Below are 25800 nucleotides of genomic sequence, written 5' to 3' on the forward strand. Positions count from 1 at the left end.
GTAATTAAATTCCTCACCGTATAATTCCTCGCCACATAATTCGCTTCGAACACTTTAGTTTTCCTAAAACAGCTGTAGGTCAACATCCGTGTAATAGGTGGGGTGGGGGAGGGGTGTGAAACAATCCATGTTTGGAGATTTTTCGCGTGACAAATTTTTTCACTTCCACGAGCGAATTCAACACCGCAAAAATTGTCCGCGAAACAACACCGAGACATCATCGCAGAAACAAACATTCCACAACCAGAATCCTTCCAATTATAGCCACAACTTTACACTCTACACCCAACACCACCACCCCTGCCCGCTCTCCCGCCGTTTCCCTCTGTGCGCCTGGATGTGCGTGTGTCTACGTGTCTGTGTGTACGTGTGTGTACGTGGGTGTCTACGTGTGTGTGTACGTGTATGCGTGTGTGGGGAGCGGTAGTGTAGCGTTTAGTGCGCTGCGCTACGAACCCGCCGGCGTGACCACCCAATGGCACCAATTAGAATGTCCGTGCGCGTGTCTGGTGGCCCATATACGCCACATTGCAGTAGCTGAGCGTGTCTTTGTGTGGTCTCTGCGAGTGAACAGCGGTTGTACTATTGACGACCGCTCTGGTTGTATGGAGAGGCTGGGTCACAGACATGGCAATGTGGAATTTCCAGCATTGGCTTTGGCGCTGCTCCGCCGTGCGGAGCCCAGCTGATGCCCGAACAGTCCCAAGAGCGCTGTCACCTGGTGTGTCCTCACGTTGCCTGGTGTGTCCCTACGGTGTGTCCTCACGTTGCCCGGTGTGTCCCCACGTCGCCCGGTGTGTCCCCACGGTGTGTCCCCACGTCGCCCGGTGTGTCCCCACGTCACCTGGTGTGTCCCCACGGTGTGTCCCCACGTCGCCCGGTGTGTCCCCACGGTGTGTCCCCACGTCACCTGGTGTGTCCCCACGGTGTGTCCCCACGTCACCTGGTGTGTCCCCACGGTGTGTCCCCACGTCGCCCGGTGTGTCCCCACGGTGTGTCCTCACGTTGCCCGGTGTGTCCCCACGGTGTGTCCCCACGTCGCCCGGTGTGTCCCCACGTCACCTGGTGTGTCCCCACGGTGTGTCCCCACGTCGCCCGGTGTGTCCCCACGGTGTGTCCTCACGTTGCCCGGTGTGTCCCCACGGTGTGTCCCCACGGTGTGTCCCCACGGTGTGTCCCCACGGTGTGTCCCCACGGTGTGTCCCCGCGGTGTGTCCCCACGGTGTGTCCCCACGTCGCCCGGTGTGTCCCCACGTCGTTCACGATCGATCCTGAGCCATGCGCAGAGAGAGCTGAGCGGAGTCGGTCATCGTTATTATTTTTTGAACCTATGGGGGGCCATCACCAATGAATTCCAACAGCACCCAGGACACCACCACGCCTCCGGCGCCGCGTCTGCGCTGCTGCGAGGTTGGTGGATCGTGCAAAGATGGGAGTCTCCAGGATGATGCTGGTGGAGGAAGAGACGATATGGGGAGATCTCAAAACAGCTGAATTCATCACGCAGCAAACACCAACTGTGATGAAGCATGGTCGAAGCTCCCCTACGACCGACACGGACTGGGGGAGGCTTTGTTTCATCCAGCAGCGTACGCATAAACACATCTCATGCAACTATGTGACACACATTCCACAGGGTATGTGTGACAGGGGCAGCGGTGATGGCGTAGATTCACCCCGCCCGTAGGACGGGCTGCTGCTGTCTTCTTGTATCCACTGACATTTATGTAGCGCAGTGTATAAACATGTCCGTGAAAGTACACATTCCCACACAGCTATAGAGGCCACACGCATACACACATACATACAGCCACACACACACATATACAGCCACATACATACAGCCACACACATACAGACACACACACACATACAGCCACACGTATATGGGCCACACACACAGCCACACACACAGCCACACACACACAGCCACACACACACAGCCATCCACATCCACACACACACAGCCACACACACACAGCCACACAGCCATACACGCGCTCACTCACTGACACGCTCATGCAAAGACAAAGATCCCCCATATAGGCTGTATCGACTGGCAGCGAACACGGCGCGCGATGTGGCGGTTTGGCTGAACACCACGCCCGGCCGCCTTTGTCTCCCTCGTGGCGATGTTCACACATCGCACCAGGTATTAATTTTACGGCTGGGCCGACTTAGGGGAGACCCAGAACCGACTCGGATATTCGTCACCAATTTTGCCTAGGAGCGGGAATCGAACTCTGATTCCCGGTGTTCGTAACGCGGTGCGCTAACCACTGCGCCACCGCTCACATATACACAAAACAACAAAAGATCCCCCGTATAGCCTAAACAGACTGTTGGGGCAAGTGCTGTTAGCGAGTAGCACCTATGACGACCGGAACAGCTCACGACGGGGTGGGTGGCCAGCACCACGCCCGACCGCCTTTGTATCTCCAGCGCCGATGTTTACACACTGCACCTGCAGTTTACTCATTTATGGCTGAGTCCACCTAGGCGCGGTGTAAGGCACAGGCCCGGTTCGGCTCTCACCTGCCATTGACTGGTGTTGTCCGTGACCGGGAAGGCGAAGGTCCGCCGCGCGGTGCGCTAACCGTTGCGCCACCGCTCCCCACTCAACCCCCACCCCTCCCCCCACAACCAGCCGCCGTCACCGGCTGCTCTCCTCGTGTGGAGCAGCATCGCGGATGAGCCGGGCTCGGTGCGGCATCCCCAGCTCCATCCCGCCAGTGCTGGCTTGTGTCGTCATCATCATCATCCTCCTTCGCTTCCTCCAACTGGTCCACCTCTTTATCATGAGCAGCAGCAGCGTCGTCCTCCTCCTCCTCTGCTCGCCCATGATCATCGTCACATCTGCGTAGGGAGACGGGACCCTGCTCGCTCGGGAGGCGCTGCGGATGAGAGAGGCTCAACGGCGGTGGTGGAGAGCGGCGAAGCGCATCGGAGGTGAGCCCGCGGCAACGCACGGCGTGGTGGCACGTGCACTGATACGTGCGTGTACTCGACTGTACGCAGCACTGACACATGCGCACCCAAGTACCGCTGTTTAGGTCACAATGCACCGAGTGCTTTAGCTCATTGGGTACGCGTCCGCTGATACACGCACGTACACACGGCGCCGAAAGCCGTCGGAGCGGCATGCATACGCTGAGATGTGTGCTCATCCGTGGCACGTGCATACGCAGCAAGGGTTTGAGAGTGAGCTCGTGATTCAGCTCAAAGATAACACGTACACACGTGTACACAAGTGTACACACATGTACACACATGTGTGTACGCGTGTATGGCATGCACAAAGACAGAGATCGCCTTTATAGGGCAAGTGCTGTACGCGAGCACCTATGAAGGCCAACAGGGCACACGAGAGGGTGGATGGCCAGCACCACGCCCGGCCGCCTTTGTCTCCCTAGTGGCGATGCTTACACACACCGCACCAGCTACTCATTTGATGCCGAGTCGACCTAGGCGAGGCCCAGGACTGGTGGTGGTGGCCGTGAGCGGGAATCGTAGCGCAGTGCGCTGGCATACAATGACACGTGTGCCACACGCACACTGCCACACGCACACGCATCGTGCATGGCACAGTTGACATGGTGACTTTGTACCCGCGGGTGGGAGCGTCACTGAGTCTCAAGACCTTCTCGGGAGGGTCGGGCATGGTCGGCCAGGCGCGTGTGAGTGCACTGGCAGTGCGCGTGCTTTGTGGAGTGCATGCGGAGTGCATGTGGAGCTCTTCCACTGGCAGAACAAAGTCGATCATGTAACGTGCTTGTTCAGGAGCGCCACACTGAGTCGTTCGACTCTTTTTCAGAAGGCTCCCGCTGCTTTTACATTGGACTTTCATTTATTTTAAGATGATTATTATTTCCAGCCAATTAAGGACGAGTGCTTCATATTATCATCATCATTCAACGTGGGCAGGAGGTAACCGGAGCGCCCGGTGAAAACCCCACGGCTTGTGCAAGGGGGCAACGCTCGATCCCCCGTACAGATGGAATACATGGAAATTAAGAAGAGGCTTTACCCTTTCTGACAATGAAACAAATGTTCAGATGCTCGAACGGCAAATAGGATATACGTTTTGCAAGCACGCCTGGTGTATTCTAGAAGGGGTGAACGCTATTCTTGTTGTGGAGATGAGTCCACACTTCGCTGTACCGCCGTCTCCTGGCGAGCCGGGGTATGGCAGCCCCTTGACGCACACGGGAAGTTTCCTCTTTGTGTGACCCACCAACCCCTTGCTGCTGCTGCTGCTGCCTCCACAGTGGCAGATCACAGACAGCTCCCACCAGTGTGGCCAGTAAGAGGGGTGTGTAGGCAGCATGTTGTATGCCTCTGGAGGCGGTTTCGTGGCTCTGTGGATCAGTGGGCAAGCTGGCAATGGACCGCGAGCCTCATTAATTCTGCCGCACTTACATAACGCGGCGCCCCGCTCAATCGAGCCAATCTCAGAGTCTCTCATTCGCAGAAAAAACTCCCACCAGGCAGCCAGGCAGAGCTGTCGCGGTTATATTGACAGGCCGCTGCGTCGCTCTGCCCGCACGCGGAGAAAAACGTCGAACATCGTCGCCGACCAGAATCATCATCATCTTTATTTGTCCTAGGAGAAATCCGAATGAGCTATGAATCTTTATTTATTTTCAAAGAAATGTCCGGTAGGGGCACGGGGTCAGAAAGGCGAACACGCGGCACCACAACCCCTGAATGGTTCACCGAGAGCTACACGAGGCAGGGGATTCAACCCCTGTTCGCTGTGCCAAGCAATTCGTGGACATTCCACATTCCTATGGCGGAGGAGATGAAGCGTCGTGCGTGGCGCGATGCTTGCTCGGGTTGACGCCGCGGAGACAGGAGGAGGAAGATTAAATGTCATATTGGCTGCTGATGGCACCGATGCGGCCTTAGGTTAAGGCGCATAGGTGGGAGGGAGCTATGATGGCCGATGGAACGAGATTGGTGACGGGATGTCAGTCGAAGGAGGGGGATAAACACGCCAGAGAGATGGATCGTGAGCGTTGGTGACGACTTGGGGAGGCCTTGATCCGGCAGCGGATTGACCCTGGCTCATGATGAGGATGGAGGATTGTGGATGCCAGTGTGAAGACGCACACGCTCACTAACTATTTGCCTGTTACTCATCTAGACTGGGACGCGAGATCACCGGGTGACGCGTGCGTGCGGGGGGAGCGGTGGTGGAGCGGTGAGCGCACTGCGCTACGAACCCGGCGAACAGAGTTCGATGCCTGCTCATGGCCGACACCGGTGACGATTATCCGAACCGCTCCTGGGCCTCCCCTAGGACGACTCAGCCCCAAAACGAGTACCTGATGCGGTGTGTAAACATCGCCCGCTAGAGAGACAAAGGCGGCCGGGCGAGGTGCTGGTCACCCATCCCCACCTGTGCCATGCCGGCCTTCATAGGTGCTACTCGCTAACAGCACTTGCCCCAACAGCCTGTTGGGGCTATACGGGGGAGTGGTGTCTTTGTCTTTGTGTCACAAGGTGCATCTGAACCTGCCCGGCTCGTGTCGGAGCTGATTGTGTGCAACCCGGGCGAGAGCTCGCGAGACCAGGAGACGAGTCTCGTCCTGCGAGAGTGGGCATGTGTGGCTTTATGCCGCTGCCATCAGGGGGCCTGTGGTTGCCTCAGCCACCGCTGCTGCTGCTGCGTGTGCGTGTGCGCGTGTGCGTGATCCCAAGTGAGTAATTTGCGGTGCAATTTTCCAATTTGGAACGCATTTGGAAACAAATGTGGAGCGTGGCGCCGTCACACGATGCGCATGACTCGAGCGAACGACGCCAGGGGGTCTTTAACGTCCCCACTGTGAAGCAGCGAGCGGCGAGCACGCCGCAGCAAGTCCATGTCGCCTGGCTACCGTCGGTCAACTCGGCGTTCAATATGAGTACGTGGTGCAGCGTGTAAACATCAGCGCCGTTGCCGGCCTTCACAGGTGCTCGCTAACAGCACTTGCCCCAACAGTCTGTTAAAGGGCTAACACGGGAAGGGGACGTTTGTGTTCGTGCGTGCAAAATGAGGACGGCGTTGGAACTGCTCAAAGTGAAAATATAAGGCACAGTTCTGCCATCGAACGAGAGAGGATGCCAGTTTGTTTAACCCAGACACGTCCTCTCTCGTGTCAAGACGCACACACTCACTAACGCCATTACAGAGGCAGTGCTGTGATGCTGATGCAGACCCAGACGGGTGACGATTGTCTACCCAGAGAGCATCCCGGTCGCCATAGACAGACTGCCAAACTGCATCGAATCAAAGTTGATTTCCTGCTGCAAATGATCATTTGAGGCGGTGGCTCATCTCCGTGTTCACAGCCACGAGCCACTGGGAGATGTTCCACATTCGTTTGTCGGGGCACAGTCTATCCCAGGGGTTACCACCTATCCCGAGTTTAACTCCAGTTAGCGGTGCGGGAATTGGCATCTGTGGTGTTCGGGTGGCAACAACAATTGATTTGCACCGCGAGATCTGGCTTGACTTTATTGCAGTAGACTGCAGCGGAGATTGTTGGCAATAGGCCCAGTGCCGACTGACGGTTGTACTGTGTCTGGGTTTGGTCTGCAGTGGGGGGGAAAGGTGGCAACAACCCTCGTCCGTCCAGAGCACAACCCACGATTAACTTCTCCCACAAATGGGTTCTCGGTTTATCGACCCTAGGAAGGGAGGGTTGATGGGCTGAGTCAACCACCCACCAGCCTCCACCAAAACACCACCCCAAGGATTTGAACTCGCAGCTTCCCGATCGCTCACTGCCTAACCACGGGACCCATTCTGGCCGCCTGTGTGCGCGGCATGTGAATTAATATTCCGCACGGAGAGTGCATCTGTGTATTCTTGTGCATCGCGTCTCGCCACCGTGGAGCGTGGCGCACGAGGGAGCATACGCAGAGGTAATCATCGCGACACCAAATGCAAAGGTCCCCCGTGTAGGCGTCACAAACTTGGGGCAAGTGCTCTGTTAGCTAGTAGCAGCACCACCTTTGAAGGCCGGTACGGCGCACGAGGGGGTGAGTGGCCAGCACCACACCCGGACGCCACTGGTCTTGGCCTTTGCGTGTTCAAATATTTCCGCACATCTGGATCAGTACAAAATTAATTCCGCTCAGCTCGCCCTCTCCCCCAAAACGTCTTCTCACAATCTCAACATGCAAATGTATTTCTCTGTAATGCGCAGCGTCTTGAGATGACGTTACGTTGAGAAGTTTGATGAAATAATATCCTGTTGAAATGTAACATAGACTGGAAATGTTGCGCGACATTGTGTTGGTATAAGGACAGGGGTCGGCAACCTACGGCTCCGGAGCCGCATGCGGCTCTTTACGGGCTGCTTCTTGACGATATGTACGTATGTACATAGATGCATTGCGGCTCTTGAAATACTGAATTTTGTACAGAATTGGAAAGAAATGGCTCTTCTTGTTATTTTGGTTGCCGACCCCTGGTATAAGGAGGTCGTGCGTTTGAATCCGACCCTGACTCCTGTTTTTTGGAGTTTGCGTGTCTCTCTCCCCGTGGTCGCGTGGATTTTTCTCCGGGCCCTCCAGTTTTTACCCTCCATAATTAGAATCAACGTGCCATTCGAGTGTTTGGCCGCTATACATTTACAAGCCACTTAGTTGGTCTGTCATTTGTGATAGCCAGGTCGCTTCTGAAAAAAAGATCTATATAGCTCAGTGGGCCTTACCTGGTAAAATAACAATGTATAGATTTGAATAGTTTAAATATGGCTTGAGCCTAGCGTTGAACAGGTAGGAGGGGAGTCAACAGCACGGGTGACCAAGGGAAGCGAGTTCCAGACTATGGGGGGGTGTTGTAGCAGAGCAGAGTGAGCGACCTCCCCTCTGAGCGACGGTTGATTTGGTGGCTTGGACAGAAAATGCCTGGGGTGGAGGGGTTGGTGGGGCGAGACGAGAGGGGAGCGTCACGTGCGTGCGTGCGTGGGCGTGCGAGTTAACACTCATTATCTCGTTAATTCCCGACGATAATGAACAATTCCTCGCAAGCGGCTCGGCGTACGTGCCCCGTTTTAATCGTTGCGCATCTCCCTGAGCTAGCCACGTGTAAAATAAAGAAATAACCGCCACCACCCACACGTGGCAGAAATATAGAAATATCTAAATGTCGGCGCACCTTCTCGCCGCAGCGTGGACCGAGCGAGCACCGCATTGGCACAGTCCTCGCGCCAGGCTCGGGTAGCACGGCTAAAACAACAACAACAAACAACAACAACAATATATCGGCGCTCGCTGCCACGGCCACGGCCGTGGGGTCCACGGCGACTTTACAGCTCTCCTCCTCCATGCAGTTATTCTGCTGCTTCTGCTTGCGAGCGAGTGCTGTGTTCATACGGCGTTGGTGTCCCAGTGACATGCATTGTCCCTTGATGGCCTAGATCAGTGTTCTTGAATAATTTTCAGAGGGGCAGGGAGGGGAGGGCACTTTCGCCGATGCGACGTGATCGGTGCGAGAGCGGCCACTCGTTTGAAACCATTGGGGGTTTAACGGCACGATGATGATGGGGTGGGGGAGGGTGTTCACTCGTTGTGTATTCATCTTCTTGGTTTTTTCGGTAAAGTCACGTAGAAGGGAGATAATAAAATAATAAAAATAAAACATAGTAAGATAATACAATGTTTTATTTTTATTATTTTATTATCTCACTTTTATGTGACTTTACCGAAAGAACCAAGAAGATGAATCCCTGCAGTCACGAAAGGTTTAAATCGTTGTGTATTGTCAGGGACCGCACTCAAGGCCACCAGGGGTCAGCAGTGACCCGCGGGCCTTGCAATGAAGATCCCTGCTCTAGATGCGTCGCCTTGATCGTCAGTCATGAGCTATTTGATCTGTTTAGTGGGTGGGAAACCTTTTCTCTGCCAAGGGCCATTTGGACATTTATAACATCATTCGCGGGCCATACAAAATTATCAACTTAAAGATTAGTCAATTACATTTGGTCAACCATTTAATTAACTCACTCCTAATGTGATGGCTGGAACAACCAATTTATTTCGCGAGCTTTATACTGCCCACGGGCCGGACGTTCCCCACCCACTCGAACTCATGTGCTGTGACGAATGGCCGTTCTTATAAACGTCGCCGATAATGTGTTGTTGACGAATGCGTTGAGTTGTTGCTGTTCGCTGTGCGTCTGCACTCCTGCCAACGCAGCAGCAACAGCAAACAATGACCAAATAATTTGTTTTATCTGTGAACGGCTGCCCAAGCCATCGCCACCTCTCTGAGTGATCCAACGCTACAGCCTAGACCTTGCACACAAGCTGATGCCATTGCTCCATCGCCGCTGCAGTGGATGTCCTTCCGGAATGTTCTTAAAATTGGCTTCCGTTCGGTCCGTCAGTCTCAACCAGTGAATTCCCATTTATCAATTCTGCTTCAACGTATCGATTCAAACAGATTACTATGCTCGCGAAACGTCGAACCACGCAGGCAGGAATTGATGATCAACAATTAATCTAGTGTTGAAACCAACGACCAAAGTTCGATTCCCTTCCACGGCTCAAATCAGCAGCAAGTGCCATCTGAGTCGGTCCTGCCCCCCCCCCCCCCCACTTCACCAACCCGCACTGACCAGCGTGGTGAAGTATGGTCGAACAACCCCCATGGCCGGTATGGCGTGGGGAGGGCCTTCTTTCACCAGTGGATCAAAAAAAATGGGATGTAAATTATAATTTCATAAACATTTTAAAGGACATTTTGAAACCTATTTCAGCCTCTTCCCTTGAGAATCGGGTCCGTGCCCATTGGGATGTGTTGTTCCTTTTGGAAGTGGGGTCCTAAGTAACTTTAATTCATCATCATCATCATCACGGTCCATGCGCAGAAAACCCGTAGGTGTCCACTGCACATTTCGTCATTTGTTTCCACTTTCCTCTGTCTTGTGCCAATATGCTCAAGTAGTGGCCACATCTTTCTGGCTCCAATCTTTGTCGTCAAGCCATTCTCTTAGAGGTCTTCCTCGCTGTCCGGTTCATTCCATGTTTCCAAAACAACAACAACAACAACACTTAAAAAATGTCTGTTGTTGCCCATCAAACGTATGTGTCCAAATGATGCCAGTTTCCTGCTCATCACTGCCTGCATCGTCAGGTCTTCTTCTGTGTGCAACCTTTTATTGCTTTAATTAGGACCAGTTAATTCCTACTGTGGTGTTAGGCAGCTCACTTTCCCGATTGCATGCTTTTATTTATTTCGCCACCAAATTCTACGACCGTCAAACGCCTCGTTTGTGAGTTGACCAATATTCCTTATTTGTTCTCTGCAATTGCGAAGTCGTTGTCTTTGTTTTTGCTGCTGTGGTCACAACACCACGGCTCTCCCGTCTAATATAGCCAGGAAACTGGTGAAAGGGGATCATCATCCTTGTAGCAAATCAAAATAAACTCAATGTGTATTTTTTGTATTTGCTCTTGTCTGTTCCAGTGTTTGTTGTTTCACGAACGACAACGCTGGCATACTCTCTTGTTGATTCCTAGAGATGCGAATTTGTTGGCTCGGAATCAGGGCCTGAATTCTGTTGGCTTGGAATGAGGGCGTGAATTCTGTTGGCTTGGAATCAGGGCCTGAATTCTGTTGGCTTGGAATGAGGGTCTGAATTCTGTTGGCTTGGAATGAGGGCCTGAATTCTGTTGGCTTGGAATCAGGGCCTGAATTATGTTGGTTTGGAATGAGGGCCTGAATTCTGTTGGCTTAGAATGAGGGCCTGATTTCTGTTGGCTTGGAATGAGGGCGTGAATTCTGTTGGCTTGGAATCAGGGCCTGAATTCTGTTGGCTTGGAATGAGGGTCTGAATTCTGTTGGCTTGGAATGAGGGCCTGAATTCTGTTGGCTTGGAATCAGGGCCTGAATTCTGTTGGTTTGGAATGAGGGCCTGAATTCTGTTGGCTTGGAATGAGGGCCTTAATTCTGTTGGCTTGGAATCAGGGCCTGAATTCTGTTGGCTTGGAATGAGGGCCTGCATTCTACTGGCTCAGAATGAGGGCCTGAATTCTGTTGGCTTGGAATGAGGGCCTGCATTCTACTGGCTCAGAATGAGGGCCTGAATTCCCAATGCAATGTAGAGCACGCCACCGCCGTCACCACTCGCACGCGGTCACTTCGAACGGCGACCCCCGGCCCACAGCGGCCTTCGCCCGCGAGCGGTGGCACAAGGCCCCGCAAGAAACATGCAGTGAGATTATTTAGATTCATAATCGAGGTTTTTTTTGGGTTGCATTGCATAAATATACAAAACATGCCAATTCGAATTGGCAATTCGAATTGGCATGTTTTGTTTACGTGACAAACCTTACTAATTGACTGCATCGGGTGGTGGCGGGTTTAACGACGCCATCTAACCCTCTAATGGATAATATTCGTCGCGAAAGGCTATGTGTAAAACATTCTTTAAATGTTTTTGCTGCTATAAATGTCCAAATGATAAGACGCTTTGTTGAGCTATCATTTATGGCCAGATCGCTTCCCGTAAAAATAAGTTAATACCTCGGTGCGCTTTGCCTGGTAGGATGGGGATGGTTTAGTTGAATTTGTTTGTGTTTGGGTGATTTGTTTACATTTCTTGAACTTTGCACTCCTATCGTGTTGTTGTATTGTTTGTTGTTGTAACGTTCTTACCCTGTGGCCCGACTGAACATCTGTGAAAAAGAGCTTTATAGCTCATCGGATTCCTCCTGCACTATAAATACAGATTCTGATTCTGATATTCTCTTCGCGGCTTCAATGGCCCTTTGCTAGTCCATCCAGCAGTTTTCCGTATCCCAATATGAGATCTTCCTCTTGATCCGTATGCCGTTACGAGATCTTACTCTTCATCCGTATCCCTAATACAAGATCTTGCTCTTGATCCGTATCCCCATATAAATGGCCACAATATTCAATACATCTCTTTTTTTGTCTCTTCTACATCCATCTACAGCTTATCGTCCTTGCCTTGTATCGCCGTTGGCCTTGTGTTACCACTTCCTATTTGTGCCCTTGCCTAGTTCGTACACGTGCCTGCTCTTGTATCCTCCAGCGCAGTATTCAACGTCCGCTACATTGCTTCTCCAGCCATTTCTGCCGTTGTCCTCACCTCATTGCACAGCTGTTCGTACTTCGTCGCCATCTCGTCCGATACCTTGATCTTTAGCCCTAATTTGTCTCTTTTTCTGTGTTAGTTCCAAGGTTTTCTCAGCTACCCGTTTTCTTTCGGGTCTTCCATGCCCACGCTGCGTTAATCCCCCCCCCCCCCCAAATTGACGGCGGCGTCACTTGGACCGTGCAAAAAAAATGAGCCGTCGCGACTGCGAGCACCCCGTCCGGTGGACATGCAAACGAGCAGCCAGTTCCGCCGCCAGACACGCAAACAAAGGTGCATAACAACAACGACAACAACGACAACAGCAGCCATTCGCCACACAAGTGTGGGGGGGGAGGGGGGGCGGAGGAAAAATCTGGGCCAAAGCGGAACGCTTCTGGCGTGTTTGGTGCCGAGCGTTGCGATCGACGGCGGCCGTCTTGAGCGCACGAGCGGCGTGCGATGCCGGGCGGAGCGGTCGGCCCGGCCGGCGGGAACCGAGCAGGCGAGAGGCTGTGGTCCCCGCTGCTCGCCCCCGATGGGTTGGCGCTCATCCCGCGAGCGACTGGACGCCTTTGTCCTTTCCTTCCCTCCTTCCTCCCCTCCCTTGTTTCGGAGAGAGCAGGCGGACGCGTGTGATGCTGCCGCTCGATGCTTCTGGCCCCCCGCGCCGTGGTGGTGGCGGCAGCCGCCCCCCGCCGCCCGCCGCCAGCTGTGTCCCCGCGCCCCGCGTGACCCACATCTCCATCTCCTCCGCGCTAACAAAAGGAGCGCTAATGAATTGACAAGAGTCTCGCTTTTGCAAGGTGCGCTCTCGCCTCGTTGGAATAGCGATTACCGAAATATATTATTATTATAATTCGCATTATCGTCGTTATTAGGTTTCTAATTTTAGCATCGGGGCTGCGTGGCGGCCTGTGGTGGGGGAAGGAGGGGGGGATTGTTGGAGCGATCCGGAGCGAGCGAGCGAGCGTGCGAGAGAGGAGAGACTCCGTTGGCGGGCGACGCTCGCCAGGGTGCAGAGAGAGCACGTGAGGAATGGAGAAGGGGATGTAAATCGATTCGATTAATATCTACCGCTTTTCATTTCGGAAGCTGCCACCGGCGTTCAGCGATCGCGCGTCGCTGCTAATCGCCGCCGTAGCCCCCAGCCGGTTGAATTCTCGGTGGCGATGATCGCGCCAGGAACTTGAATTTCCCTTCGCCTCTCAAGGTGGCCTGCAGAATGGCGCGCAGCTGCGGCGCTCACCGGCAAACCCGACGAAAGCGGCCGACGGCGAGAATCTTCCGGCCGGCTTCTTGCCAATCGCCTGCCGCAGCCCCAGTCGTGGCAATCGCTTGAACTGCACCCGACCGACCGCATCGGCGAATCGGATGCTTCGTCGGGGTCGCGCCATCCGCCGGCTCGCCACCGGCTCCCCGTCGTCGCCGGCACCTCAGGACGCCACCGTCCACTCGAGCGTCTTTCGGACGCCACCGTCGGCCGACCTTCGCGCTCTGAGGCAGCGGCCGCCCCCGGCCGCGCCGGGACTCCCCGCTCGATGCCGCCCCTGAGCAAGTGGAGGGACCTGAGCCACGCGCCGACGATGAGCGCCGACGAGCCGCGGGCGCCCTACAACCAGTCGCTGTCGTGGCTCATCTGCGCCCTCGTGGCGTTCTTCGCCAACGTGTGGGGCATCCTGAGCGTGACGGCCAAGCAGCACAAGTGGAAGCCGCTGGACATGCTGATCTGCGCGCTGGGCGCGACGCACGCCCTCAACGCGGGCGTCCCCATCGCCATGTACTCCGTCATCCAGATGCGCAAGTACTCGTCGGACTTCGAGTGGAACGAGGGCGTGTGCAAGGTGTTCGTGTCCACCTTCTACACGCTCACGCTCGCCACCAGCTTCACCGTCACGTCGCTCTCCTACCACCGCATGTGGATGGTGCGCTGGCCCGTCAACTACCGGCTGAGCAACGCGCGCAAGCAGGCGCTGCAGACCGTTGCGGGCGTGTGGACGGTGTCGTTCGTGCTGTGCGCGCTGCCCGCCGTCGGGTGGCACGACACGGCCGAGCGCTTCTACCACCGTGACTGCCGCTTCATCGTGGGCAAGATCGGCCTCGGCTTCGCCGTCTGCTTCTTGCTGCTGGTCGCGGGCAGCTCGGCGATGAGCGTCGCCTGCATCGGCGTCGCCTTCTTCCAGACGGTGCGCGCCGGGTGCGGGCGCGGCCACGCCGCCGCCGCCGCGGGCGCCTCGGACGCCGCGTTCACGGTGCCCGCCATCGTGGTGGAGGACGCGCAGGGAAAGCGGCGCTCGTCCATCGACGGCTCCGAGTCGGTGCGGACGTCGCTGCAGATCACCTACCTCGTGACGGCCGTCGTGGTGCTCTACGATGCGCTGGCCGCCATGCCCATCATGGTGAGCGACGTCGTCCTTGCCATCCCCCGACCCACCCCTCCCGTGAGAATCACGCCGGCTAAGGTGTATTGTCAGCCTGGGCGCCACGGTGGCGAGATGTTAACTGCCTTGCCTCGTATACAGGGGGTTCGATCCCGGCCCTTGGCGCCTGCTGCTGTATAGTTGGAGTGTTCATGTTCTCTCCCCTCGTGGTCGCGTGGATTTCTCTCCGGGGTCCTCCGTCTTTTCCCTCCACAGTATTTGGCTGCTATTCATTTCCACCGTCATGACGAGCCACTTCATTGAGCTGTCATTTGTGATAGCCAGGTCGCTTCTGTAAAAGAGCTGTATAGCTCAGTGGGCCTTACCTGTTAAAATAAAATATAGTTGATCGTTTTTCGAGACTGTGGTCTTTTCCCCAGCCACTCTGTTTGATTTGCACGTGGTGCCAAATGGTCGCGAATGGGAATTGCTCCAAACGACCCCGATTGCAGGAGTGCCGTGTTTCTGGACAGTGTGCATCACCGGCACTTGAGATTATTTTAATTGTGCGGTCATTGGTCCGTCAACTCTCGCTGCGCTGGAGAACCCGATTTAATCGCAGCGGGTGGCCGAAACCTGGATTCTTTTTAAACCCAGAATTTCGACGGTGCCGATTCAGTGCTCCAATCTCCCTGGGTTGTCTGCGGCCTCCTCTTGTTCTTTCTCGACGACAGCGGGCGGTAGACTGGGCCGTGCAGAGACGGCCATACGAGCCGCTCGCCGGGTGTAAAGTGCTTCATTAATCGGAAGCTACCGTCCGCTCACCGATGTCACAAATTGCACCGGAGGTGTTCAATTAAAAGAGGAAGGAGCCGGAGCTACTAATTTTAGACCCCGGATCGACGATGGAGCGGAGATGCTCCCAATAATTTGTTTCTTTGCTGCGGCCTCGTCTGTGGAGGCTCTCTCAGGACGCCGCGTGTGCTTACCCAGTAAGCATGCAAGGCGCCACAGTGGCGAGATGTTATTTCGCTTGCCCTAGTATGCAGGAGGTCGTGGGTTCGATCTCAACCCTGACACCTGTATATTTGGAGTTTGCATGTCTCTCTGGGTCCTTCGCTTTTTACAACCACATTTAGAAACGTGCGTTCAGAGTATTTGGCTGCTATAAATGTTCCACACGATGATACTGTAAGCCACTTCGTTGAGCTATCATTTGTGTCAAGGTCCCTTCTGATATAGATCTATCTAGCTCAGTGAGCCTTACCTGTTAAAATAAAATATATATTTTTTTAGTTTACGCAACGTTGGCCCAATCACCTCTCTCTATGAGTCCGTTCTCTCTCCCTCTCTGAGTCTTTTATCTTCCTCTCTGAGAGTGAGAGGATGCCGTGCGGAGGAGCGTTGCAAGTTGAAATCGTGATTTCTGCCATCGGTGTCGTCATCGGCCACTGGCTATCCAACTGCCAGATGAAATACATTTCAATGCAATCGTTACCACTCCTCAGTGTTTTCCAGTTGCGTTCCTCCGACGCATTGTTTATTTATTGTATTTCACTGATGAACGACAACGACAACAACCACTTGCGTTGAGATGGCGCGGTTAGAGTGGCGTCACACAAATTGGCCGATGCGGCCGGGCTGGCTGATGTTCTCTCCACCACAGCCATTCGAAGCAAAAATGTTATCCAAACCAATCCGTGAATGAATAGAGCGTCGTATGCCTCCCCTTTTTCTGTTGCCAATCGTTACAATAACCAATAATTATAACAACCAATAGTTACAGCAATCGACAGCGTTTCAATATCAGGAAATGACCGCGGATATCCACAAAGAAGGCCACAAACGCTGAGCATAGTACAAATATAAGAAAATCCAAAGTTCGATCAACGTCGTTATTTTATTTTGCTTGTGCCTCTGTCGTTCCACCCGCACCCTCCCATTGTCCCCCCGACCCCCGTCCCTCAAGGCCGTGAGCTTCGTGAGCATCCGGCACGACGCGGCGCGACCGTGGATGGTGATCGCTTGCCTCTGGTGCTCGCTGGTGCAGACCATGCTCTTCCCGGCCATGGTGTGGCTGTGCGAGCGCTACCGGGCCGACTGCCGCGCCATCTGGGACAAGTGCCTCGCCCTGTTGGCCAGCGACGAGGGTGCGGAGCCGATCGCGGGTTTGGCGACTGGACATCTGCATGAAAGAGCTTGATAGCTCATCGGATTCCTCCAGGATTAAAGAAAAAAATTCCGATTCTGTTATTGTTTTCTGGTTGTTGTCATCGTCGTCGTTTTCCGCCGACGCGGAATCTGTCACGGCTCTCGCAGGGCGACGCGAGCCGTTGTGCTAGAGGACGGCCCGCGGAAGCGGATGTCGTGGAGCTGCGTCTGAGGCCCCGTGAGGTGGCTGCCGCTGTGCCCGTGTGTGGCGACGCTCGCCGGCCCAGGAGACCTTTTGACCCGGTTACCGGCAGCAGATACTCGACATCCCATTGTTGCGTCTGAGCCAGATTGGCAGCAGACGTAGCGCAGCAGCGTTGATGCTGTTGTTGCTGTTCCAGAGACCGTGCGGTCAGAACGGCACGTCCCTAAGAGCGCGCAATGATGGACGTTCAGACCTACTGTTCTCCGCGTCTGCGTGTATCTCTTATCTTTCTCTTATCTCTCCCTTTTATCTCTCCCACATCTCTCTCTCTCCTCGCGCGACCGCTGGGTGCAGAGAAGTCCGCGGGCTGCCCTTACGCGTCCCCCTACGGCTCGGCGCAGCGCTTCGACCCGCTGGCCCCGCCCGAGACGCTCAGTGTGGAGCGCTTCACGCACGGCGGCGGCGGCGGCGCCGATGGCTGCGGCACCGCCGGGGAGCCCGGAGAGCCGGGGAGCTCCGAGCTCCACCTCGGCCTCGACAGCTTCCCCCTCTGCGAGCTGCCGCAGGGAGACCGCATGCAGTACCTGCAGGTGGCAGTCGCACACACACACACAACAGGCAAACCACCGTCACCATCACGATCCATGGACAAAAATCCCGCAGGTGTCCACCGCACATGTTCCTCTCTGTCTTGTGGCAATATGCACAAGTCGTGGCCACATCTTTCTGGCACCAATCTCTTTATGTCATCGTGAAGCCATTCCCTCTTAGGCCTTCCTCTCTTTCCAGTTCCCTCCATTTTTCCGAACAACACGTTGGCCATCTCCCCACACATGCACGCACACAGACAAAGATTCCCTGCAGAGCTGACTGTTGTAGCGATGTTAAATAACGATGATGATGATGATGATGACGACGACGACGAATATGATAACAATGACGATGAAAACAATGACGATGAGCAATGACAGTAACGATGGCCATGACAACATTACAGTCATGATTACGCCACTGTAGAAGATGATGAGGATGATGACAACAGTCGTGAAATCAATTGCAATGATGAAACACGATGACGATGATGGTGACGACGATGATGTTGATGGTGATGATGACGACGACTATGATGATGGTGACGATGATGACGATGGTGATGACGATGGTGACGACGACAATGATGGTGATATCGATATTGACGACGATGATGGGATGTCGATGATGATGATGATGACGATGATGGTGGTGACGATGACGACGATGATAGCGATGACGACGACGATGATGATGCTGACATCGACGATGCTTGGGCCGCCGCGCTCTCTCCCTGCAGGTGCCGCAGACTCGCCGCTTCTCCCACGACGAGGGCGACGTGTGGCAGGGCGCGCAGACCGCGTACCTCCAGGTCTGGGCGCCCACGGGGGGCTCCGGGGTGATCCACATCCACGGCGCCGTCAAGCCGGGCGACCTGGGCCCCGGCGGGGGCTACCTGCTCGCGCCGTACTCCGACCCGCAGCTCGCCGGCCACCCGGCCTACCACCACCACCACCACCACCGGCGGCGCCGCCTCTCCGACGACTACGGGGCCCTCATGCGGCAGCGGCTGCCGTGCGGCGGCGGGGGCAACGACGCCGGCCAGGTGGGCGACGAGACGGCGCCGGCGGCGAGGGCGCCCGAGTCGTCGCGGTACGTGAGCCGCGAGGACGTGGCGCGCTTCATCGACAAGACGTCGGTGACGCTCGGCGGTGGGGGCGGCGGCTCCAGCGCCGCGGCGACGGAGCCGGCCGACTCCGCTGAGCTGCGAACGATCGTGCTGGCGGACTTGGCGGAGGAGCCGCGGTGCAGGCACCCCGCCCCCCTCTCTCCTCGCCCCAACCCCAGCCCCGATCCCGCCGCTCCCAGCGCCGACGCGGGAGGAGGAGGCGGCGGCGGGGACGACGGTGCCGCAGAGCGGACTCGGGTCTCCGGCGTCGACGGCTCCGCGGGGGGAACTCCGACGCGCGGCGGCGACGCCCGAGGACTTGCCGTGCCGGTCGTCTCGGTGTCGCCGGCCAAAGAGGCCGCCGTGAAACCGTGCGGCCGCGCGGCCGGCGCGACGCGCGACGGGTCGGACGGCGCCGTCGCCGCTTGCGCTCGGTCTGCGTGCGAGCGGGGAGCGCGGGGGGAAGCCGTCGCCGCGGCCGCGAGTGAGAGCGCCGCGTCGTGAGCGAATACGTGCGAGGCGGCGAGCCGGACCGACCGACCGACCGACCGACTCGCTGACCGTGCGGAAAGAAGACGGGCGAGCGACCGTTGGTCGTCGCAGGCCGTCGCGTCAGCCCGGCGGTGACGTAGGAAGCGGGCGCTCGACGGAGCCATGCTTGGCCCTGTCCTCACGACGCATTGTGCGAGCTCGGCATTCACCGGAAGCGTGCGAACGGAAGCGAGCGGAGCCGCTGTCGTGGCGAAGTCGCGACAAGAGGCTCCTGTGTGCCGACGAGGGTGGTGAGAAATGTCACGGCGTGTCTCGGTTGTGGGAAAAGAAACACGTGGCCCAGAACAAGCTGTGAATTTTAATGGCGAGGAAACGTATAAAACATTTTTTAAAATTGATTTCAGTTTTCTTTTTTCTCTACTCCTTTTGCACAGGGCTCAAGTCTTGCATCGACGTGAAAAAAATGTAATTACAGAGCAAGAAGTGCCTGGGGTGTGCTGGAGAGAAAGCCATTGCTTAAATAAAATAATTGCTTCTCAAAAACAAGAACGCTGGTGAACGTCCGACGATCTTACAAAAGCCTCGGGCAGCTGTGTGCAAAGGCACATCGATGAGTGGGTGAGACTGTGCTAACAGTCGTTGTATCCCTCTGAAAGGCATACCCCGTGATCATCGTCATCATTATAAGCCATGGTCTATCCACTGCTGGATGAAGGCTTCATCACGCTGTCACCATTTCTATTGGCCCTCTGATAAGAATCTGAATATTTATTTTTTCTGGAAAAAACCGACGAGCTATTTTTTTTCACAGATGTCCGGTAGGGGCAGGTCAGAACGTTACAACAACAATACAACAACACAGTCCATCTCACTCCTTCACAAGAACCGGTCTTAACGCTGCCATCTCCCCGGCGACCGACGTGGGACACGTTCTCCCATACGCGTTGCGGCCGCCATTCCTTCGTAAGGCCTGTACATGGGTCGTCATCCCTTCTCGTGGATGCGTCCTGCCCAAGCCCATTTGCTGTTCCCAAGAGTCCATTTGGTGTCTGTGATTTGCAGTTGTTCACCGATGCTCCTCTTTCTGTCTTGCAGTTTATTTCAAGTACAAGTATGGGCCTTTACATTCCTCTTCAGCAGGTCCCAGAATTCCCACTTATCGAGCAAAGCCACACTTGAGTCCAAGGACTCATTATCAGGAGGGTGCTGCCACATTTGGGTTTTTATTTTAAGATGTTTCAGCAAGTTAATGGGTTGTTTATTATATGTGGGGGAGGAAACCCGTGAGGGGGCAACGCTCTATCCCCATACAGATAGAAACAGATGGCGATTACTCCACCGCCCTCTCCTGTGCACCGCCTTCTGGCGAGCCAGGGTATGGCACCACCTCGTCGCCCACGGGAAGGGAGTTTCACAACGCCATCCGTGCGGTGATCCACCAACCCTCGGTGCTGCCACGGCGCTGCTGGGTTACAGACAGCCACGTGCAGCGCAGCTACCACCGCTGCCCGGCTACCTGCCGGTTACCCTCAGAGCGAATCTCGTCAGAACCCAGCTGTTGTCACGGCTTGCCACTCGGGCGCGGGTCAGCTCATTTTTAGCGCATTGTCGCCTGACCCGAACCCAAACGGCAACCCGCAAAAACGTACAATTCCGACTTGCTTCGTGGAAACCCGTGGGTCGCCGTGGGTCGCCGTGGGAACCAGAATCTGTTACCAATTGCAGGACCGCAGCGTTTCCCTTGCTGCTGCTAGCCACCAACTTCAGGAGGATTTCTCCATCGACGAATTCGGGTTTTTTTTTTATGGGAACTGAATGGCCTGAGCATTCAGATACCCTCGTGTGAGTTACCCCATCCGGCGGATTTGAGTCTGACGTTTTTAAATAATACAACGTGTGTTTTCGGTGAAGTATTTGGAATCGCATATCTGCTGTCAGATATGTCTCCTCTGCAATGCACTCAAAACGACGTCTCTCTCTGGGCTATTATTCATGAGGAGGTGTGACCTTTGTGACTGTTTAACGATGAATCTTTACAGGAATCGGCGCGATTAATCACCGCTCCGGTAACGTCTGAAAAATATTAAGCTGATTAAAACAAAAGAAACCCGTTTCGTTAGTATCCCCGCTCGATGTTGTGCAATGTTTATAATATACGTAAAGTTTTTTTTTTGGTACATTTTCCTAAAATGTAAATAACACAGTGAAATTTGTTAGGTGTAAAAAATGTGTAAAAAAACACGAAACGAAAACTTTTGTACAAAAAACTAAATCCGTTTGCAAGCTCTGTCTTGCGAACCGATATCAGTTGCAGCGTTGGGTTCACAAACCCGCGAACGTGCGCGGTTCGTCAACTCGTCCGTTTATCGAATCGTGATTTTGACATCTCGAGTCTTCGCAGTGTCCCCACAACAACGGGCGCGGATGTTTTATCTTTTACCCCCCCCCCTTCCTCGCGCTGTTGATGGCATCGCCGAGATTTGACGGTGCACTTACGAGATGACTGACAACACTGCCGCGTGCCGCGTGCGTGGAAGACACCCACACAGTGCTGTGACAATGGAGTGCGCTGGCTCTTAGCGTAACGTGGCGCTTCATGGGTACAGACAAGTCTACAGACTTAACCCGCCATTGCTCGTTCGCAGCTATGCCAGCAGCTCTGAAACAGCAGTCCTTTATTCAAAGGCCACTCCCCAACCTCTGCCTTTCCACAGTTTACCAAATCTTCTTCTTTGCTGTTCCCACGCAGCTCGAGGTGACCGCTTGGCAGGTGAGCGGAGTGATGCTCGTTATCAACCTGGTGCTTGACTTCGGATGATTGTGTAACAGGGGGTGAATTTAAAATCATCGATTTTGAAACAACGCAATTGAATCGCAATTGAATCACTCCGGCATTAATGTTTCGGTCTGGCGGTTTCAATGGCAGAATGTTTGCATATTTTTTAGCGCAGAGATCCGATGCGGTGGTTCGTACGCTGCACCGCAAACCTGGTGTCCTGGGTTCGATTCCCAGCCACAGCTAACAACTTTCACTCGTCACTTGATGATAGCCTTAGAAAACAAACGTGGCTAACATCAGTGGCGTGTGATATGTGGACCAGTCCCGGCAAGACCCCTCTTCGTTAACCCGCATTGACCAGCTTGGCGAAGCATGGTCAAAAAACCCACATGACCGACACGCCATGGGGGAGCCTTCACCCAGAAGAGTTGTCAATTATGATATTTGTCATCTGAAAATGTAACGTGGTTGAATTTGTTTTATTTTACATGTGCTCTAATTTACATTGAAGCAGTGATGAGTGGCATCTTTAAAGTTACAGTCTCATTTGTCATCTACGGATGCCGATGCTGTGATGATGAATCCATGGACTGCGTGCGTTCACCTTTATAAAGAGGCTGACTGTGTGTGCGTGTATAGCCCTGACACGCAGTCTCTAGTGTGCGCGTGTGGAGTGGTGGCACTGCTACGCACCCTGAGCGACCCAATTCGTGCTCACAGCCGACATCGGTGATGAATACCTGAACTGCTCCTGAGCCCCCCCCCCCCCCTCGGTCGACCCAATGAGTACCTGGTGCAGTGCGTGAAACGTCAGCACAACGAGACAAAGGTGGCTGGACGTGGTGCTAGGTACACCAACCGCCTTCATATGCGCTCGCTAACGCCACTTGATAGACTACATGGCGGATATTCGTTTTTTTTGTCCAGCCATAAATATAAAATAAATGATTTTGCCATGTGACGAGCATCTCTATAGCTGGCTGTGTGTGAAAGGTGTAGCAGTCCGAAAGTGGATCAGATGTAATTTGCAGGGAACTGAGAAGTCGTTTTCTGATATCTGCGGCCATTCTGTTCACGTGTGGAGCGTGCCCTGCTCTGCGAGAGTTCCACATGTAGTAACGTGTGTGTCGTGACATTCACCCGAAAGTGCAATCGCATCAACATTGGAAGTGCTGCTCTCAGTCGCGTGCGATCGCGCTACATCTTCAAACAGGAACACTTTGCATGCCCAATTTACATCGGTTTGGAGATTGTGGCATACGCACTCAAACACGCGGATTCCAATATGAGACTGCTTGCTTGGATCATGTCTTTAAATAAAAGGTAAAATATTTGCATTGTCACAAGATTGGAAATGTACCTACTCATGCACCGGGGGCTTATTTCCGTTCACGCATTCAATATTACTATGGTTTTAGAATGTGTTTTTTTTATATCTTTCATAACATGTTTAAATTGTATTATTTCATGCGATCTTGATGTAATTTATTCAGTTTTATTTTCTTACTATTTATTTTCGGAATGTGTGCGCAATGGTGTGTGATTATTGCTCTTGTCGTGTTGTGAATTAATGAGTTGTGTCTGCGGATATTTTTTTTATTTTCTCGGACCCAAGTGGAACTGATGAGCTGCTGCCATCTCTGTGAGAGTCGCCTTGGACACGTGTCGTGAATCTCAAGGGTCCGTCCCGGTTAAATAAAGATCAATGGAAAAATAATGTATATCTTGTGATAATATCAAATCCAAATATACACGCTTTGTAATATGTATGCCTTGATAAAAAAAAAAAATCTAATTCTATACGCCAGAGCGATGGACGAGGGGATGTGGTCTCTGCATTGATGTTGAGGTCTCGACAGGGGAGGGGGGTGGGAAAGTGTCTAATGAAATATTGAATTAGCTTATTATTGAAAGCCACAGCAAGTGCCCTTGAGCAATTCGGCTGTTCACATTTCAGGCTCTTGTTGGTCGGTGTATCCAACGGTGGTCAATATGAGTAGGCCGACGTAAAATAAATACGGCCGCAACATTTAACGTTGTGAGGTTATTGTGTCATCATGAGTTTTGTTTTGTTTTCGTACTTTTGGAAAATCGTTGCCCCCCCAAAAAGCATATGGTTGTTGTAAGATTGTTAACAATTGTAGTAAAGTTTGGGTTTACTGTTGCTTGTTCCACATGAATGTTTGCTCTCACTCTTAAAATAAAATGAGCAGCGACATTCAAAGAATACACAAGTGGGGAAATTCTTTCCTGAGTGGTGGACGCAAAGATATATTTTAAGTTCCAAGTTCATTTGAGATGAAGAGACCAGGTTAGTCTCGCCAAAATTACCAAAAAGCATTAACTTAACGTAATGGGCTCAATCAACAAAGTGGAAAAAGGTGAGTGGATCAATTGACCAAAGAGATCGTGTTTGAGACATTGGGAGCTGCACACGGTAAGGAGCGACCTTTGAATTGCGCAGTTGACTACGTACGGTGAGAAAAAAGTTCCACATACAACCTACCATGCCGATTGCGTCGATGGCAACAACAGCTCTGTGGAGATGACAATGCCACGGCCCTCAGGTAGCATTCACTGAGTGCAGAACTCCGCTGTCCTATTTCACACGACGTAGCCATAGCAGCTCTCTATTAACTTTTATCGGAGGGTTATCTGAATAGTTTTTTTTTAATTAGCACGGTTGGCTACGCACAGTGCGAAATAAGTTCAACGTACGTACGAGTAAAATTCACGTATAAACCCCACGGATAATGGGATCTGCGATGTCGGTTCCCCCATATCACCGCAGTTAAGAGTTATCGTGTGAAACCACACTTGTAAAAAAAAATAGTCGGTGTCCACGAGCCTATTTTTTTCTTTTTTACCAGTGGCACACCACGGTAAATGGAATCGTCGAGGATATAATACATGAAGGAGAAAAGGGAAACACGAGGAAAAAGTATGGAAAGGGAATGGAAGAACGAGAGCAAAGGGTCAGGGGAGATTTAGATAGGGATGAGGAAGAGGCGACATCGGGGATTCCACGCTGCTGCACAGCACAGCGTCTGTTTTCACAGTGGGCGGGGCGGGCGGGGGGGTGTGGCTACGCAGAAGTCACGTGGTCTACGGGAGATTCGAGACCGATGAAGTTCGACGTTTCCGGTCCATGCCCACAGCAGGTCATGTGCACCGATTGAAACCTGTTTCTCGAGGCACGCTGTTGGTTACCAGTTAGGGTACGCCGGTTTTCATTGTCGACGTCGGTTTTTTTTATTTCCCCAAAAAATAAATCCATGAGACGCGCTTAGAACTACGCCGAGGAAGAGTGACACTTAGATTCGAGGACATACACGGGCTAGTTAGACTGTTGAGGAAGGCGGTGTCTTCGCCCAGGCTGAGATTCGTGGTTGGATGACGGCCGGTGGACCGGTGAGCGACGCTCGTGACTCAGCCGAAGCCAAAATGAGTTCACAAAAAAGACCACGTGGAGTAAACGGAGCGGTGGCATCAGAGGCGCTCTCGGTGGATGTATTGCATCGCAAGACAGCTTGGGGAGGAGGCCTTCAACACAACAGTGGATAGACCACGGCTGATTGCAACGTGAAATAAGAGCTGCATCGCTCATCGGATTCCACCAGTCTGAAGGTTCCGATTGTGAATCGATTCTGAATTTTTAATCGATTCTGTATACATCGTGTGTATGTCCAGGTAGTCCCCGAGTTACGGTGGTCCGAGTTACGATATTTCGATCTTACGATGGCGATAGCGATAAAATTGCCATCAACAACCCCATATCGTTCAAGTATGCAGACAACGGACAGAATCTTGGTGAGTACAGGACAATATGATACGTTACGATACGTTCAATGCATGTAAGATAAGTAGCTTTAGCGATTTCATTTTAAGGTTACCACGATACGATCCGTTCAATGCATGTTAAAAGTTTTTATAGCAGATAGGATTGTTTCCTGAAAAAACGTTCTATTAAATTGCAGTTCATATAGGTAGGCTAAGAATTTACCTTGTTTTTTTTACTT

General features: G+C 53.4%; 1 protein-coding gene across 3 annotated transcripts; it reads left to right on the forward strand.

The window, feature by feature from the left end:
• Positions 1-2392: 2392 nt before the first annotated feature.
• On the forward strand, positions 2393-23975 carry LOC133352382 (probable G-protein coupled receptor 153). 3 transcript variants are annotated; one of them, XM_061567990.1, is made up of 6 exons: positions 2393-2949; positions 12721-12901; positions 13309-14494; positions 16425-16605; positions 17166-17401; positions 18142-23975. In XM_061567990.1, the coding sequence occupies exons 3-6, from the start codon at positions 13637-13639 to the stop codon at positions 19012-19014; spliced, it is 2148 nt and encodes a 715-aa protein (XP_061423974.1). In that variant the 5' UTR covers positions 2393-2949; positions 12721-12901; positions 13309-13636; the 3' UTR covers positions 19015-23975. The 3 variants fall into 3 exon arrangements, with proteins under 3 accessions (XP_061423974.1, XP_061423973.1, XP_061423972.1); XM_061567989.1 differs by having other exon boundaries at positions 12718-14494; XM_061567988.1 differs by having other exon boundaries at positions 12721-14494.
• Positions 23976-25800: the final 1825 nt, after the last annotated feature.

The sequence above is a fragment of the Lethenteron reissneri genome, chromosome 40, assembly GCF_015708825.2.
Source record: "Lethenteron reissneri isolate LAM-NWPU_2019-01 chromosome 40, ASM1570882v1, whole genome shotgun sequence".
Taxonomy (NCBI): domain Eukaryota; kingdom Metazoa; phylum Chordata; class Hyperoartia; order Petromyzontiformes; family Petromyzontidae; genus Lethenteron; species Lethenteron reissneri.

Bases quoted from the DNA above. Each gene is read 5' to 3' on its own strand.
- LOC133352382 (XM_061567989.1), top strand. From the start codon at position 13,637: ATGCCGCCCCTGAGCAAGTGGAGGGACCTGAGCCACGCGCCGACGATG. The intron at 16,606-17,165 runs GTGCGGAGCCGA...CGCTGGGTGCAG, and splicing joins CCTGTTGGCCAGCGACGAGG to AGAAGTCCGCGGGCTGCCCT. The intron at 17,402-18,141 runs GTGGCAGTCGCA...CTCTCCCTGCAG, and splicing joins ACCGCATGCAGTACCTGCAG to GTGCCGCAGACTCGCCGCTT.